We start from the raw sequence: 18207 nt of genomic DNA on the forward strand, positions 1-18207 counted from the left end.
TCTTTTTTGTGAGCTGTGTACAATATAATCTACACAAAGAGCCCATGTCTCTTTTCTTTTCCTGTAACCATTGTAAGCAATTTATTTGTAATTATGTCTATATCCTAAATCTTTTTTGTTGTATTTCAGCTCATATTACAGTTATGGGTTAATGGGTTGTTTGAGTAATTAAATCGCATATTCAGTTTAGAATTCATAAAAGAGAAAGAAACACACGTTTTTATTATGAGTTTTGACTTTTTATTCACAAAAAATATATAAAACTAATAAAACATGTCATGTAAAAAAACTTAAAATGTAATATTTAGATAAGCCATGTAAAGACTGAATGTGGATATCATGAGTTTTATACTGAATATTGCTGTTGGAGCCATAATGTAGTGTTTTGTATCCTTACCTAAAACACAGGATAAGCGTATACATGCAGTTCTTACATCTTGTCACCTATTAATGTAAAAATTTCACAAAGGTAAGCTAAAGGTGATGAGAATCAATTGGAACAATTCTTTGACTGTGTCAACTAGTTGGAGTGAGAACGTGGCTTCGATTATGCATGACAATTTGATGAATTGAAACAGAAATTGATTATGGACAATTCTAGTTCTCCCTGCTCGCCCTTTTAGGCTTAGGTATTTTTATTAAAAGTCCCTTCAATAGTCATCAAACATCAGATGTTTTAAGATTGACTTTTGCCCATTACATGTTTCTTGGTGTTTTTCTCTGGCTTAAACAATATGATGAAACACTTTGGAGCAAATATACACAATATGAGTCCGTAACTGGAGGCCAGAATGGCAAATATCTCCACAACCACAGTCAATTTACCAGGAGAGCTGACATATGCTGGGATAAAGGCGATCCAGACTGCACAGAATATCAGCATGCTGAAGGTGATAAGCTTGGCTTCATTAAAGTTATCAGGTAGTTTCCGGGCGAGCACAGCTAACACAAAGCAAAAGACAGCCAGTAGGCCGATGTACCCGAGCACAGCCCAGAACCCAATAGCTGAGCCTAAAGCACACTCCAGGATGATTCTCTCTTTGTATGTGGTTAGGTTTTTCATTGGAAAAGGGGGACTAAGAACCAACCAAAGAGTACATATTATAACTTGAATGAATGTGAAAGACACTACAGTCATTCTTTGCTGTGGAGGACCAAACCATTTCATGATATTATGACCTGGGAGAGTGGCTTTGAAGGCCATTAACACTACTATAGTTTTTCCAAGAACACAAGACATACAGAGTACAAAGGTGATCCCGAACGCTGTGTGACGCAGCATGCAGGACCACTCAGAGGGTGCGCCAATGAAAGTTAATGGACATAAGAAGCAGAGAGTCAGAGAGAAGAGCAGCAGGAAGCTCAGCTCAGAGTTGTTGGCCCTGACAATCGGGGATGTCCTGTGACGATGGAACACAGCCGCTGTTATTATGGCAAGACAGGCACCACCAACGGAGAATGCCGCCAGGATGATTCCTAGGGCCTCATTGAAGGAAAGAAACTCTACAGGCTTGGGGAGACAAGTGTCTCTCTTTGCATTAGGCCAAAATTCCTCGGAGCAAGAAAAACAATCAGGGGAATCTGAAAAATAAAACAAAGAGGGCTTTTAGCAGTTGTAGTGTATATTTGATGTTGTGCAGTAGATAATAATATTAATTATTATTCATAATAATTAGAAGTATAATAATAATAATAATAATAATAATAATAATAATAATAATAATAATGGTAATACATCTTATTTATAAAACACTTTTCATAATACTCAAAGACATTTTACACAAGTCAAAATGATAATATAACAACATCAATTACATAAAACGCACTTCTGTGAAGTAAGAGGGGGGCCTAGTTATGGAGATCTTTTTGAGGGAGAAAAGGACTTTGAATTGTTGCGGTCGTGAGACAGCCAGCCAGTGGAGGATCTATGGGACAGGGTTGATGTGATCACAGGAGCCAGATTGGTTGAGCAGACAAGCAGCAGGAAGATGATAGGTAGCATGTACCCGCTGGCTCGCATGACAACTTTATATTGTAGGTTATAGTGTTATAACCTTTATTAAATGGCAGAATGCCAGGAATTGAGGAGCCACTAAAATGTGCCAGCATTCTCTTAATCTGCCGTTTGAAAAACAATACCTGTAGCATTGCTAATCTCTCCCTCAGGACACGGTATGCAATCAAAACAGCAGATTGGTTTTCCTTTCTGCAGCACTTTACGAGTTCCTGGAGGACAGCTGTCAGTGCACACTGACACGGGCACCTGGAACATAGATAGAAACAAAGTCATACATATTCAGTGTTGCCACAAAGCTCTGAGGATTAGAGGATAGATTCATATTTTTCAAGTCTGTCTAAAAACAATTCTCACATGCCTTTATGTTCACTGTAACCAAACTGTAACCCCGCCTAAAGCCATCTCAAAATAACTGCTAGGCTACAAAATCCAGCTTTTGTGTAAAAATGCATTTTTAAATGTATCTGAAGCTAAATTGAAGATTCAGCAGTGAGTTCAACAAATGAAGTGGTTCTAACTCACAGGCTCTGCCCTCTACTGGACTATGTGTTATACTCTGCTCAAATCATGAGCATGCCTTTCACCGCTGATTTGCTCATTTGTCTAGGCATAGGCGGCTAATCAGGACATGCTAACCAGAATATGTGTGGACCCCACAGTATAGAAGCTAGCACATCCCCCTGCTAAGCTATCCTTTTCTCTTCAATGATTTCACCACTGACTGCCTATCTCAATGGATGGAGTCACCGCTTTAAGAACTTTGCAAGTGCCTGTCATGTCCTGGCCTTTTTTGCCCAGACAGATTTTCACAACGCCTGCTTCAAATGCCTCAGAAGGGACCTTGCAAGCAAGTGTTTAGCAGCCACCAGCCTGCCCAGCCTGTTGAGCACTGCCCAAGATTCAACGCCTGCAGTGATGGGATTATTTCTGATGATTCAATTTATGCTCCACTGCGATGAGCGCAATTTGGAGCTTGAGATCCACACAGCCCAGTTGATTTTACAATTTACAAAGTTGAGGTTCATGGTCCATTGGAGGTGGAGAAGCCCTGTGTGACACCAACAGAAGTATCCGGGAGCAAGAACACATGCAGTCTGCAGGCACTTTGTTGGACCACAGAAAGACGGCCCTGCGGCTACAGGCAATCTGCAACTGCTGTTGGGGGTAAAAGCAAAGATTGGTCACCATTTCACCCTCACTGATTGGGCTCTCCAAATACTAAGGTTGGGGAAGTGGAAATGGATCTGTTTGCCAACCTATGTTCTAACTGGCAAAGCAGGAAAATCCACCCAGCCACAACCATTGCCAAGAAAGCTCCTTTAGGCCTTCAGCTGCTCCATCTCGTCCTTCACTGTTGGAGAGAATGTGCAGGAAACAGTTGTAGGTAATTCCGGTAGCTACAGGTCGTCGCATGGAATTGTTGGTGATGGTGTCCCAGCCCTAAATCATCCCCCAGTTCTTTGTAGCGGTTCTTGCAGGGACTCAGGAGACAATGACTGCTGATGCTTGCCTTTTCATTACAATAGAATCTACCATTGGAGCTTGAGGCCCTGTTGTAGGATCCGTTTTAGCCCCTGGAGTGCTGCTCTCGGAAGGAATTGTCATTCAAGACAGCTTTCCTGCTAGCATTCACCTCAGCTAAGTGTGTGAACTGACTGCCCTGTGGGTGCACCCCAGTTGCTTGCTGTTTTGTGGTGATCGTAGCTGGGCTATTTTCAGTCCAAAACCTTCCTTTGATCCTTCAGGTTGAAGGTTATGCAGCTGGATGATTTTTGTCTTCTACCCCATGCAAGGGACAGGGAGGCTAAATTACATCTGCTTTGCCCTGTTCATGCGTTGGTATGTTATGTAGAACACACCATCCCCATCAGTAGCACTGAACAACTGATTGTGTACTTTGGGGATGTTGTGGCCAGTAAAACCCTATCCAAGAAATGCTTGGTGGGACGGCTTTGTGAGTGCATCGCCCAAGCCTTAAGGGACTCATGCACACTCTGTGTCAGAATGCAATGTAAAGGGGGCTTCTTGACTTTCAACCCTTGCAGGGTTATGCTGTGGCTCCAACCAGTTCAGTCATTTACTACCTGGGTTGGCTAAGGCCCCCTACTTCTCTGCTGTGGTAGCCAACGTAATAAAGAACTAGGTAGAGTATGGCAACTAGCCTTTTGCCGGTCAGGATCCATGTGTCTGGGTCCATGTTATGTGGTTTACGATATTGTATCCCTAGGTCGAAGCCCTTTGGCTGTGGAGACTGTAGGATAGTGTGCTGCCGTATATACTGTCGGGTCTTCATATCCTGATTAGCCACCTACGTTCATGCAAATGTTAAGTGGGGGAATGCATTCTCGTTATTGAGGGGAACTATTACCCATAGAGTCCAGTAGAGGGCTCCACCCTGTGCTATAGAATAAGGTTCAAATATAATAACCCTGGTTTTATTCTGAAGTTAGGCTTTTTAGCATAAATTCCCTCCTTGTATTCCTCTCCCTCTGTCATGGCTCACCAAGGGAACATTCTTGGAGATACAAAGGATGAATTTCCTGGTAAAAATGCATACTAAAAAGAAGCTTACATTAGTTATTACATTGGAATTGTATTAAGAATGGATTTCTTCACAGCAATTATGTACAAGGGCAATAATTGCAGTGACCAAATAACTATTTTAATGTAAAAATATTATAACATTTAAGATCACTTAAAAGAACAGTGTGTAACATTTAGGGGGCTTAATTAGCAGCTATGGAATTTTCATAATTATGTTTTAATCCATGTAAAATCACCTGAAAAGAATCAGTGTTTTCCTTAGCTTAGAAAAAGGCTTTTTTATCGACGTAGGGAGGGGATCATCTTCAACGGAGTACGCCATCTTGCACCACCATGTCTATACAGCAGCACAAAACACAAACACCCAAACGAAGCGCCTGCAGATAGTCCACTGTGGTGAAGTAAACCAGGTGAAGTGACGGATACTCAAGTTGACGGCAACTACGCTTGTTACTGTGCGTGGAATAAAATATTTGCGAGTAAAAAGCCATTACTTTATCAATACATCTGTGCGACAAGTGCAGACATGAAAACAAAAGTGAAACCTAATTCAATCGGCTCTATCCGCTGTCTCAAACACCCCCACTATGTTTACTCAAGTACAGCATGCTCTATCTGCCAAAAGCTCTTATTATTCTAAACTTCTCTGCTGGCTGGGACAAAGCATCCAGGAGGACAGAAGACATGAGGAAGAATGAATACTGACTGATGTCTGTGTTCTTCATTTTTTATGAACTGCACTCAGAAGTGTTACTTATTTTATTAACATTTTACATTTCTTTCCTGTTCTGAGTAAAAAAAATGTTTAAATGCTATTTTAAGAGCATTTTTTTAGTCATGTAGAAAAGGAGATTATTGATAACAGTTGAAATTTGAATCGCCTTACTTGTCTGGCATCCCCCACCCAGGTGAGGTTCCTGTTGATACTGAATTCCTGGCCCACCGGCAGTGAAGCATCGTAGTGCCCTACTGTCACCAACTCAATGCTGCCACTCTCCGTTTTTTGCCAGTTAACCAGCTCGTATGTGGCCACAGGATCCCCGTTGGCATCAAATGACACAAGATAACCATTTTGGGAAAAATTTACATTTTTTAGTTGAGTAAGAACCTGTGAGGATGAAAAAATGAGGGAGAGATTTAAAACGATCTAAAATAAAATAAATATTTCAATTTATAAAAGGTACACTTTAGCTTAAAAAGGACATTGCTGTGCTCACATATTTGTTTTGACTGACCTGTTTGGACTCTATGCTTGTGAATTTGTCACACTGAACTAGAGAGTGTGTTTCCTGACACATTGCATTATGAATGGCATGTGCTATTGCATAAACAGCCTTGTACACCATGTTAGTGATTCGAAGCTGAGATGTGTCAGTGTACGGGCTCTGGGTAGTCTCTATATCTTCAGTTCCATCACACAAATTATTGTCTGTGGCTGATCCTGAAAACACACAAAGAGAGAGGGAGGTATTTTTTAGGCTTGACAATGATATTCTATTATTCATCAGTATGTTTTTCTTTTTTGTTTTGTTTTTGTTTTATCTAATCTGCCAAATGTGCCTAGCAAAAACGTGTATACTTACGTTGTTCTAATATATTAGAAAAACTTTATCTAGCATTATTATGTCATAGCACTATTTGGCAAACAGGCCTTTTTATCTGGCCCTATTATTTATTTTTACCTACATCTATACCAGCTCAGTCATCAGACAATTAGTGATTTGTTTAAAATTCAAAAATGTATTTTCCTTTTATTAGATACTGACATTATGTTTTTAAGCTTATTTCAAATAAATGTATTATCTAAGAACACTGTCGGTGTATGTGTTTATGTGTGTATGTGTGTGTATGTGTGTATGTATGTGGATGTGTGTATGTGTTAAACTACTCCAGCCGAGTTCATACAAACCAGAAAAATCTGAGTTAATTCACAGAGATGCATTTTATGTCCATATCATGTCTTTGTTCAATATTAACAGATCTCCATATTAATCTAGGAATGGCTTAAGCATCTGTGGACATTTTAACACACACAATTTCAACTGGACTACTACAAAAAATAACAGAACACACAAACACCCAACTTATGTAAAAAAAAAAAAAAAAAAAAACATTCTCACTTTTTTCCAGCCTGCAGTTGAATGCATCCTCCCAGAACTCAGTAAGCACTGGAGAGGCAGCCACTTCAGAGGGAGAGAGATCCAGCAGGAAGTCTCTCAGACCTGGGATAACAGATTGCTCAATGCCAAATCCGATTGCTCCAGCACAGAAGCTGAACCTCAGCATGTCTCGGTCAGTTACCCAGGACTCACTGCCTATCCACTGGCGAGGTGGAGAGGGCTTTAGCGACAGCTCCTCCAGCAGAATCCTTAAGTCTTCAGAGGATATAAATGCCACAACAACCAAAGCTGTCGACCTGGAGGAAAATTATAGTGCATTGTATTAACCAATATTTAAAAAAATATATATATTTTAAACAAATTCATTTACATAATTAATACAAACAGACATGAGAGACTTTAATTTTCGGTGTGTTAATGTGCAGTATTTGTCGCACTGATTATATAACAACATCATAGGCCGTTCATATGAGAGAAATTAACAAGAAGATACATTTGCAATTTGATAATGAAATTATCTTCCATTTTATAATTTACTCAACCTTTTTATAATTTACTTAACATTGTTGTGTGCAGAGGGTCAGCGTGAGCACAGGGAACAGAAGCACATAATCAGTGAATGTAGACACCTGCGGATAATTTCAGCTACTCTCTGGATCCTGCTCCGTGGGTTGGTCCGAAAGAAAGATTCGGAGTATTCTACACAGATCCCCTCTTTTTGGGCCGCGTCCAGGAAAGACGCCATACCATTGTTTCCATAATCCGAGTCCGATCGGATAGCCCCTATCCAAGTCCAACCAAAATGTTTCATCAGCTTTGCCAGCGCGTCAGCCTGGAACTGGTCACTCGGGATTGTTCTGAAGAAACTCGGGTACTGCTGCTTATCAGACAGACATGCACAAGTGGCAAAGTGGCTCACCTACAGGAATACAATAGTGTAAATATTTCAGAGGACGGACAAAAAAATAGCATTGGTCTATTAAACACATAGTTTTCAGAAATTCAAAATATTTACTTGAGGAATGTTAAAGGGCTCAATGATGCGCGACATGCTGATGGATGGCGTGGACCCAGACTCACCAACAATGGCAATCACTGCACCAGATTGCGAGCAATTGTCATCGGTGTAAAACACCGGGTCCACGCCGCTTGAAAGCTGAAATGCCACATGCACCGCCACGGGCACCGAGGCGCACGAGTCGTAGATCTGATAACCGAGTTTGATGCCCGGCAGCAGCTCCGTGCTGTTGTTAATCTGCTCGATGGCGAAGATCATTGCGCGTGAAAAGCGCAGTTCACGGGGGTCAAAGCTGCACACAGACACCCATGTCACTGTTTAAAATATGGCCTACATATGATGAGGACGATTCACTAGTTTACTAGAAATACATCATTTAGGAAAACTGTAATTCAAAGTTAAGTACAAGAACTGATAGTTTCAATGCATCTGTGATCCACAGATATGAAAGCGTTGCCTGAATACCAAAATAAAAAACACAGTATTAGATATTAGTCCAAGAATTCACGTGAATTTAAATGCACAAGTCAACTAAATCTTAACTCTTGAATTGTGTGTATCCTGTTAAACATTTGATATGATAAACTCAATGTTATCAGTAACAAACAAAAACATGTTCATCTCTAAATAGTCACACTTTACTATTGTTGTAAAAATAATACCTAAAATTGTGTAGCAAAATACTGATTTCCACTTCATGTAAAATATTAGTTTTTTGTTGTTGTTTTTTATATTTTCAGTAAAACACATACAAAAATACAATTATTATTTTTTTAAGGCCAAATAAAAAGTATAACATTGCAATCCCACAGAGTAACAACCTCTTAACACCGACATCTCCCTCTTACTAACCTCCCTGAGCATCTGAGTGGCTCAGGCATGGTGGTGTAGTCATGCTTCACTGTGTGCACGTATTGGTGCATGGACAAAACACCACCAATAACGTAGTCACCATCCATTGAGAATGCAGGTAGACGAGTATTACCCTGGAGTTTACATTTCACAGAAGAGGCCTCAGTGCTGACCCCAACACCAGTCCTATCCTCTGTAAGACCAGCCCGTTGTCTCACACCATCCCCATAACCATTCAAAGCAAGAGCTGAGTTCAGCTCATCTAAACCCAGAGACAGGATCAGACCAATCAAGAGAGCTGTGATCTCCATCCCTGAACTGACCTCATGTGGGCATACTGTGTTTTCACTGGTTTAAATAGATTTTCAGACAAAAGCTTCCCTCCTTCTACTGTACGTCATCGTACTGTACGTCAGAGAGAGGATACTCTTACCCCATGTTCTTTAATTAACTCAAATCCAAGTCTTTTCTGTGAGCTGTGTGTACAATCTAATCTGCACAAAGAGCCCATGTCTCTTTTCTTTTCCAGTAAAGTAACTATTGTAGTCACTGAATTTCTTTGTAATTACAGTATAGTCTGTACCCTTACATTTTTTTGTTGTTGCTGTAATTAACTTATATTACATTTAAGTCTAACAAATATCAACCACTAATGGTATGTTTGTGTGGTTACATTGCATATTTAATAATGTCAACACAGAAATATTAATAAAATAGTAGTGAGTTTATAAAAGAGAGTGAAAACACACGTTTCTGTTATGATGTTTTACTTTATTTATTCCTGTTCTTGTATATTTTCAAGCTATGATAGAATAATAATTGTCAAAAAGACAAATACATTTTAAAAGGACATTCACAAAATGACATTAAAATATATAAACCATTTAATGTAAAAAAAAAAAAACTTAAAATGTAAATATTTAGATAAATATGTGAAGACTGAATGTGGACATCATGAGTTTTATACTGAATATTGCTGTTGGAGCCATAATGTAGTATTTCGTCTGATTGTATCCTCACCTAAAACACATTATGAGTGTATACATGCAGTTCTGACATCGTGTCGCCTTGGGTAGAGCATTAATGTATGAATTTCGCAAAGGTGAGTGGAACAATTATTTGGATTAAATCAACGTGTTGGTGTGAGAACGTGACTGGCATTCTTATATTTTGAATTTGGTTCATTGAAACAAAGATTGAATATGGACAATGCTGTTACATTATGCCAGTGAGCATTATGTCAAACTGTACCAACAGGACGTTGTTGTTTTTTTAGCTAAGAGCACACATAAGAAACAAGTTCTCCCTGTTTGCCCTCTGTGGCTTAGGTATCTTTGTTAAAAGTCCCTTCAATTGCCATCTGATGTTTTATAACTTACTTTTGTTCATTACATGTTTCTTGGTGTTTTTCTCTGGCTTAAACAGTATGATGAAACACTTTGGAGCAAATATACACAATATGAGTCCAAAACTGGAGGCCAGAATGGCAAATATCTCCACAGCCACAGTAAATTTACCAGGAGAGCTGACATATGCTGGGATAAAGGCGATCCAGACTGCACAGAATATCAGCATGCTGAAAGTGATAAGATTGGCTTCATTAAAATTATCAGGTAGTTTCCGGGCGAGCACAGCTAACACAAAGCAAAAGACAGCCAGTAGGCCGATGTACCCGAGCACAGCCCAGAACCCAATAGCTGAGCCTAATGCACACTCCAGGATGATTCTCTCTTTGTATGTGGTTAGGTTTTTCATTGGAAAAGGGGGGCTAAGAACCAACCAAAGAGTACATATTATAACTTGAATGAATGTGAAAGACACTACAGTCATTCTTTGCTGTGGAGGACCAAACCATTTCATGATATTATGACCTGGGAGAGTGGCTTTGAAGGCCATTAACACTACTATAGTTTTTCCAAGAACACAAGACATACAGAGTACAAAGGTGATCCCGAACGCTGTGTGACGCAGCATGCAGGACCACTCAGAGGGTGCTCCAATGAAAGTTAATGAACATAAGAAGCAGAGAGTCAGAGAGAAGAGCAGCAGGAAGCTCAGCTCAGAGTTGTTGGCCCTGACAATCGGGGATGTCCTGTGACGATGGAACACAGCCGCTGTTATTACGGCAAGACAGGCACCACCAACTGAGAATGTCACCAGGATGATTCCTAGGGCCTCATTGAAGGAAAGATACTCTACAGGCTTGGGGAGACAAGTGTCTCTCTTTGCATTAGGCCAAAATTCCTCGGAGCAAGAAAAACAATCAGGGGAATCTGAAAAATAAAACAAAGAGGGCTTTTCGCAGTTGTAGTGTATTTTTTATGTCATGCAGAAGATAATATGTATTATTATTAATAATTACAATAATAATAATAATAATAATACATATTATTTAAAAAGCACTTTTTATAAAGCTCAAAGACATTTTACACAAGTAAAAATGATAATATCAAACAGCAGACAAAAAAATATACAACAGACAACATTAATCACATCAAATGCACTTCTGAAAAAGTGTATTTTGATATCAGATTTGAAAATGTATATTTGGGGCAGTCTCGAATGTGTTTCAGGGTGAGCTCCAGAGGGTTCGTGCAGTAATGGATATCTCTCTGAAGCTCATGGTCTGGGTTCTAGGTCCTGAGTGGTCGAGACAGGGGGTAGGCATTAGGAGCTGAGGCTGTGGAAATGAGTGGTTATGGAGTTCTTTGTAAGTGAGGAAAATGACTTTGAATTGGATTGGTCATGGGACAGGGAGCCAGTGGAGGATCTATGGGACAGGGTTGATGTGATCACAGGAGCCAGAATGGGTGAGCAGACAAGCAGCAGGAAGATGATAGGTAGCATGTACCCGCTGACTCGCATGACAACTTTATATTGTAGGTTATAATGTTAAAACCTTTATTAAATGGCAGAACGCCAGGAATGGAGCGGCCGCTAAAATGTGCCAGCATTCTCTTAAATCTGCCGTTTGAAAAACAATACCTGTAGCATTGCTAATCTCTCCCTCAGGACACGGTATACAATCAAAACAGCAGATTGGTTTTCCTTTCTGCAGCACTTTACGAGTTCCTGGAGGACAGCTGTCAGTGCACACTGACACGGGCACCTGGAACATAGATAGAAACAAAGTCATACATATTCAGTTGTGCTACAAAGTTCTGAGGATTAGAGGATGGATTCGCATTTTTCAAGTCAGTCTAAAAACAATTCTCACATGCCATTATGTTCACTGTAACAAAATTGCAACCCCGCCTAAAGCCATCTCAAAGTAACTGCTTGTGGACAAAATCCAGTTTTTGTGTAACAATAGATTTTTAAATGTAGCTCAAGTGAAGATTCAGCGTTGTGAGTTGAACAAATCAAGAAGTTCTGACTCACACAGACTCCACCCTCTACTGGACTATGGGTAATACTCTGCTCAAATCATGAGCATGCCTTTCACCACTGATTTGCAAATTTGCATAGGTGGTTAATCAGGACATGCTAACCAGAATATGTGTGGGCCCCACAGTATAGAAGCTAGCACATCCCCCTGCTAAGTTACCCTTTTCTCTTCAACGATTTGACCACTGACTGCCTATCTCCACGGATGGAGTCGCCGCTTTGAGAACCTTGCAAATGCTCGCCATCTCCTAGCCTTTCATGCCCAGACAAATTTCCCAACGCCTGCATCAAATGCCTCAGAAGGGACCTTGCAAGCAAGTGTTTAGCAGCCACCAGCCTGCCCAACCTGTTGTATACTGCCCAAGATTCAACGCCAGCAGCAATGGGATTTTTTCTGACGATTCAATTTGATGATCCACTGCGATGAGAGCAATTTGGAGCTTGAGATCCACACAGTCCAGTTGATGTTACAGCTTACAAAGTTGAGGTTCATGGTCCATTGGAACTGGAGCAGCGCCATGTCACATCAACAGGAGAAGTATCTGGAAGCTAGGCTCAACACATGCAGTATGCATGAACTTTGTTGGATCACAGAAAGACGGCCCTGCTGCTGCAGGCAATCTGCAACTGCTGTTGGGGGTAAAGCAAAGATTGGTCACCATTTCACCCTCACTGACTGGGCTCTTCACATACTTAGGTTGGGGAAGCTGAAATGGATCTGTTTGCCAAACGTTGCAACACCAATTGGCTGCTATGTTCTACCTGGCACAGCAGGAAAATCCACCCAGACACAACCATGGCCAAGAAAGCTCCTTTACGCCTTTCCGCTGCTCCATCTCACCCCTCCAATGTTGGAAAAAGTGTGTTCGAAACAGCTGTCAAGCTACAGGTCGCCACATGGAACTGTTGGTGATGGTGTCCCAACCCTGAACCATCCCCCAGTTCGAGGAGGCTCTGTCTCAGGGGGCGGGTGCAATGGATGGCCTGCTCACTCTGGGCCGTCCTCTCCAGGATTGGCTCCTGAGTAGGTTAGGCTGTGCATATCATCCAGGCTGCAAGAGAAGGATCCACCGCTGCCTGATAAAGAGCTGAGTGGTTGATGTTTCAACGTTGGTGAGGAAAGATTGTTAGATCCCCTGTCTTGTGAATTTGGATCAATTATCTCCTTTTTGCAGTGTTCAGTTGATAGGGGGCTGTCTCATGCCACTATTTAGGTGTATGTAGCAGCTACTTCTTCCTACTATGAGGGTTTTGGCAAGAAACTGATCTTTGGCCAACCTCTTTTGAAGCAGTTCTTGCAAGGGCTCAGGAGACAATGCCTGGTGATGCTTGCCTTTTAATCACAATAAAACTACCATTGGAGCTGGAAGCCCTGGTGTAGGATCCCTTTTAGCCTCTAAAGTGCTGCTCTCGGAAGGCATTGTCAGTCAAGACATTACTGCTTGCACTGACTAACCTCAGCTAAGTGTGTGAACTGACTGCCCTGTGGGTGCACCCAAGTTTCTTGCTGTTTTGTGGTGGTCGTAGCTGGGCTATTTTCAGTCCAAAACCTTCCTTTGATCCTTCAGGTTGAAGGTTATGAAGCTGGATGATTTTTGTCTTCCACCCCATGCAAGGGACAGGGAGGCTAAATTACATCTGCTTTGGCCTGCTCATGCGTTGGTATGTTATGTTGAATACACCGTCCCCATCAGGAGCACTGAACAACTGATTGTGTACGTTGGGGATGTTGTGGCCAGTAAAACTCTATCCAAGAAATGCTTGGTGGGACGGCTTTGTGAGTGCATCGCCCAAGCTTAAAGGGACTCATGCACACTCTGTGTCAGAATGCAATGTACAGGGGGCTTCTTGTCTTTCAACCCCTGCAGGGTTATGCTGTGGCTCCAATCAGTTCAGTCATTTACTACCTGGGTTGACTAAGGCCCCCTACTTCTCTGCTGTGGTAGCCAACGTTATAAAGAACTAGGTAGAGTGTGGCAACTAGCCTTTTGCCGGTCAGGATCCATGTGTCTGGGTCCATGTTATGTGGCGACAGGGCGTGGCTTTGTGAGTTAAAAGAAAGATTACTATATTGTAACCCTAGTTCAAAGCCCTTTTGGCTGTGGAGACTGTAGGATAGTGTGCTTCCTTATATACTGTTGGGTCTTCATATCCTGATTAGCCACCTACGTTCATGCAAATGTTAAGTGGGGGAATGCATTCTCGTTATTGAGGGGAACTATTACCCTTAAAGTCCAGTAGTGGGCTCCACCCTGTGCTTATAAAATGAAAAAAAAAAAAGTTAGGCTTTTTAGCATTAATTCCCTCCTTGTATTCATCTCCCTCTGTCGTGGCTCAGCAAGGGAACATTCTTGGAAATATAAAGGACAAATTTCCTGGTAAAAGTTCATACTAAAAATAAGCTTACATTAGTCATTACATTGGAATTGTATTAGGAATGGATTTCTTCACAGCAATTATGTACAAGGGGAATAATTGCAGTGACCAAAAAACTATTTTAATGTAAATATATTATAACATTTAAGATCACTTGCACCACCATGTCTATACAGCAGCCCAGAACAGACACTAGCTTTTGTTAGAGCCATTTGCGTTATACGTCATCTGAAGGTAGGGATGCGTTTCAAAACCTGGTATGAAACCGGCCTTGGTACTTAATTACGGGATTATTGATAAACCCAATGTTACTGGTGTTTTATTAGTACTTTTTAATGTTTTGATGTAATTTACTATCATGCTGCAGTGCACATTTACTTTGCTCTCTCTGTCTGGCTAAGCTACTCCAACTACAGACACACAAAGACAGAAACACCCACACGAAGCGCCTGCAGTCCACTGTGGTGAAGTAAACCAGGTGAAGTGACGGATACTCAAGCTGACGGCAACTACGCTTGTTACTGTGCGTGCAATAAAATATTTGCAAGTAAAAAGACATTACTTTATCAATACATCTGTGCAACAAGTGTAGACATGAAAACAAAAGTGAAACCTAATTCAATCGGCTCTATCCGCTGTCTCAAACACCCCCACTATGTTTACTCAAGTACAGCATGCTCTATCTGCCAAAAGCTCTTATTATTCTAAACTTCTCTGCTGGCTGGGACAAAGCATCCAGGAGGACAGAAGACATGAGGAAGAACGAATACTGACTGATGTCTGTGTTCTTCATTTTTTATGAACTGCACTCAGAAGTGTTACTTATTTTATTAACATTTTACATTTATTTCCTGTTCTGAGTAAAAAAAAATGTTTAAATGCTATTCTAAGAGCATTTTTTTAGTCATGTAGAAAAGGAGATTATTGATAACAGTTGAAATTTGAATCGCCTTACTTGTCTGGCACCCCCACCCAGGTGAGGTTCCTGTTTATACTGAATTCCTGGCCCACCGGCAGTGAGGCATCGTAGTGCCCTACTGTCACCAACTCAATGCTGCCACTCTCCGTTTTTTGCCAGTTAACCAGCTCGTATCTGGCCACAGGATCCCCGTTGGCATCAAATGACACAAGATAACCATTTTGGGAAAAATTTACATTTTTTAGTTGAGTAAGAACCTGTGAGGATGAAAAAATGAGGGAGAGATTTAAAACGATCTAAAATAAAATAAACATTTCAAATCATAAAAGGTACACTATAGCTTAAAAAGGACATTGCTGTGCTAACATATTTGCTTTGACTGACCTGTTTGGACTTTATGCTTGTGAATTTGTCACACTGAGCTATAGAGGGTGTTTCCTGACACATTGCATCATGAATGGCATGTGCTATTGCATAAACAGCCTTGTACACCAGGTTAGTGATTCGGAGCTGAGATGTGTCAGTGTACGGGCTCTGGGTAGTCTCTATATCTTCAGTTCCATCACACAAATTATTGTCTGTGGCTGATCCTGAAAACACACAAAGAGAGAGGGAGGTATTTTTTAGGCTTGACAATGATATCATAATATTATTCATCAGTATGTTTTTCTTTTTTGTTTTGTTTTTGTTTTATCTAATCTGCCAAATGTGCCTAGCAAAAACGTGTATACTTAAGTTGTTCTAATATATTAGTAAAACTTTATCTAGCATTATTATGTCATGGCACTATTTGGCAGACAGGCCTTTTTATCTGGCCCTATCATTTATTTTTGCATACATGTATACCAGCTCATCAGACAATTAGTGATTTGTTTAAAATTCAAAAATGTATTTTCTTTTTATTAGATACTGACATTCTGTTTTTAAGCTTATTTCAAATGAATGTATTATCTAAGAACACTGTCGGTGTATGTGTTTATGTGTGTATGTCTGCTTGTGTGCTTGTGTTCAGGGCTTCAGTGTTGACATCGTTAAACTACTCCAGCCGAGTTCATACAAACCAGAAAAATCTGAGATAATTCACAGAGATGCATATTATTTCCATATCATGTCTTTGTTCAATATTAACAGATCTCCATATTAATCTAGGAATGGTTTAAGCATCTGCGGACATTTAAAAAAACAAAATTTCAACTGGATTATTACAAAAAATAACAGAACACACAAAGACCCAACTATGAGTGACTTATGTAAAAAAGAAAAAGACATTCTCACTTTTTTCCAGCCTGCAGTTGAATGCATCCTCCCAGAACTCAGTAAGCACTGGAGAGGCAGCCACTTCAGAGGGAGAGAGATCCAGCAGGAAGTCCCTCAGACCTGGGATGACAGATTGCTCAATGCCAAATCCGATTGCTCCAGCACAGAAGCTGAACCTCAGCATGTCTGGGTCAGTTACCCAGGACTCACTGCCTATCCACTGGCGAGGTGGAGAGGGCTTTAGCGACAGCTCCTCCAGCAGAATCCTTAAGTCTCCATGGGATATAAATGCCACAACAACCAAAGCTGTCGACCTGGAGGAAAATTATAGTGCATTGTATTAACCAATATATATATTAAACATATTTATCTACATCAGTCTCTGATGTTTGTTTGTGTTAATTATATATATATATATATATATATATATATATATATATATATATATATATATATATAAATATATAAATTAAACATATTTATCTACATAATTAACACAAACAAACATCAGAGACTGTGTTAATGTATTAATGACCAGTATTGGTCAAACTGATTCTATAACAACATCATAGGCTGCTCATTATGAGAGAAATCAACAAAAAGATTAATTTCCAATTTGACATTAGAATAAGGAAATTATCTTTTTACTCAACCTTTTTATAATTTACTTAACATTGTTGTGTGCAGAGGGTCAGCGTGAGCACAGGGAACAGAAGCACATAATCAGTGAATGTAGACACCTGCGGATAATTTCAGCTACTCTCTGGATCCTGCTCCGTGGGTTGGTCCGGTAGAAAGATTCGGAGTATTCTACACAGATCCCCTCTTTTTGGGCCGCGTCCAGGAAAGACGCCATACCATTGTTTCCATAATCCGAGTCCGATCGGATAGCCCCTATCCAAGTCCAACCAAAATGTTTTACCAGCTTTGCCAGCGCGTCAGCCTGGAACTGGTCACTCGGGATTGTTCTGAAGAAACTCGGGTACTGCTGCTTATCAGACAGACATGCACAAGTGGCAAAGTGGCTCACCTACAGGAATACAATAGTGTAAATATTTCAGAGGACGGACAAAAAAATAGCATTGGTCTATTAAACACATAGTTTTCAGGAATTCAAAATATTTACTTGAGGAATATTAAAGGGCCCGATGATGCGCGACATGCTGATGGATGGCGTGGACCCAGACTCACCAACAATGGCCATCAGCGCACCAGATTGCGAGCAATTGTCATCGGTGTAAAACACCGGGTCCAGGCCGCTTGAAAGCTGAAATGCCACATGCACCGCCACGGGCACCGAGGCGCACGAGTCGTAGATCTGATAACCGAGTTTGATGCCCGGCAGCAGCTCCGTGCTGTTGTTAATCTCCTCGATGGCGAAGATCATTGCGCGTGAAAAGCGCAGTTCACGGGGGTCAATGCTGCACACACACACACACACACACACACACACACACACACACACACACACACACACTCGTGTCACTGTTTAAAATATGGCCTACATATGATGAGGACGATTCACTAGTTTACTAGAAATACATAATTTAGGAGAACTGTAATTCAAAGTTAAGTACAAGAACTGATATTGCACTGCATCTGTATTAGATATTAGTCCAAAGATTCACGTGAATTTAAATGCACAAGTCAACTAAATCGTAACTCTTAAATTGTGTTTATCCTCTTAAACATTTGATATGATAAACTCAATGTTAGT

General features: G+C 40.6%; 1 protein-coding gene across 1 annotated transcript in view; it reads right to left on the minus strand.

Annotated features, from left to right (window-relative positions):
- Positions 1-376: 376 nt before the first annotated feature.
- The window catches only part of LOC129097169 (vomeronasal type-2 receptor 1-like), an 18037-nt gene continuing 206 nt past the window's right edge, over positions 377-18207 (minus strand). Inside the window, 17 exon segments of the mRNA XM_054605924.1 lie at positions 377-1581; positions 2140-2263; positions 5448-5669; positions 5797-5990; positions 6682-6977; positions 7311-7600; positions 7697-7991; positions 8552-8869; positions 9909-10824; positions 11537-11660; positions 13846-13854; positions 14286-14288; positions 15281-15490; positions 15618-15823; positions 16509-16804; positions 17231-17520; positions 17617-17911. Of these exon segments, the coding sequence (XP_054461899.1) occupies positions 677-1581; positions 2140-2263; positions 5448-5669; positions 5797-5990; positions 6682-6977; positions 7311-7600; positions 7697-7991; positions 8552-8869; positions 9909-10824; positions 11537-11660; positions 13846-13854; positions 14286-14288; positions 15281-15490; positions 15618-15823; positions 16509-16804; positions 17231-17520; positions 17617-17911 (4993 nt within the window). The 3' untranslated portion in view covers positions 377-676.

Source organism: Anoplopoma fimbria, chromosome 1 (assembly GCF_027596085.1).
Source record: "Anoplopoma fimbria isolate UVic2021 breed Golden Eagle Sablefish chromosome 1, Afim_UVic_2022, whole genome shotgun sequence".
Taxonomy (NCBI): domain Eukaryota; kingdom Metazoa; phylum Chordata; class Actinopteri; order Perciformes; family Anoplopomatidae; genus Anoplopoma; species Anoplopoma fimbria.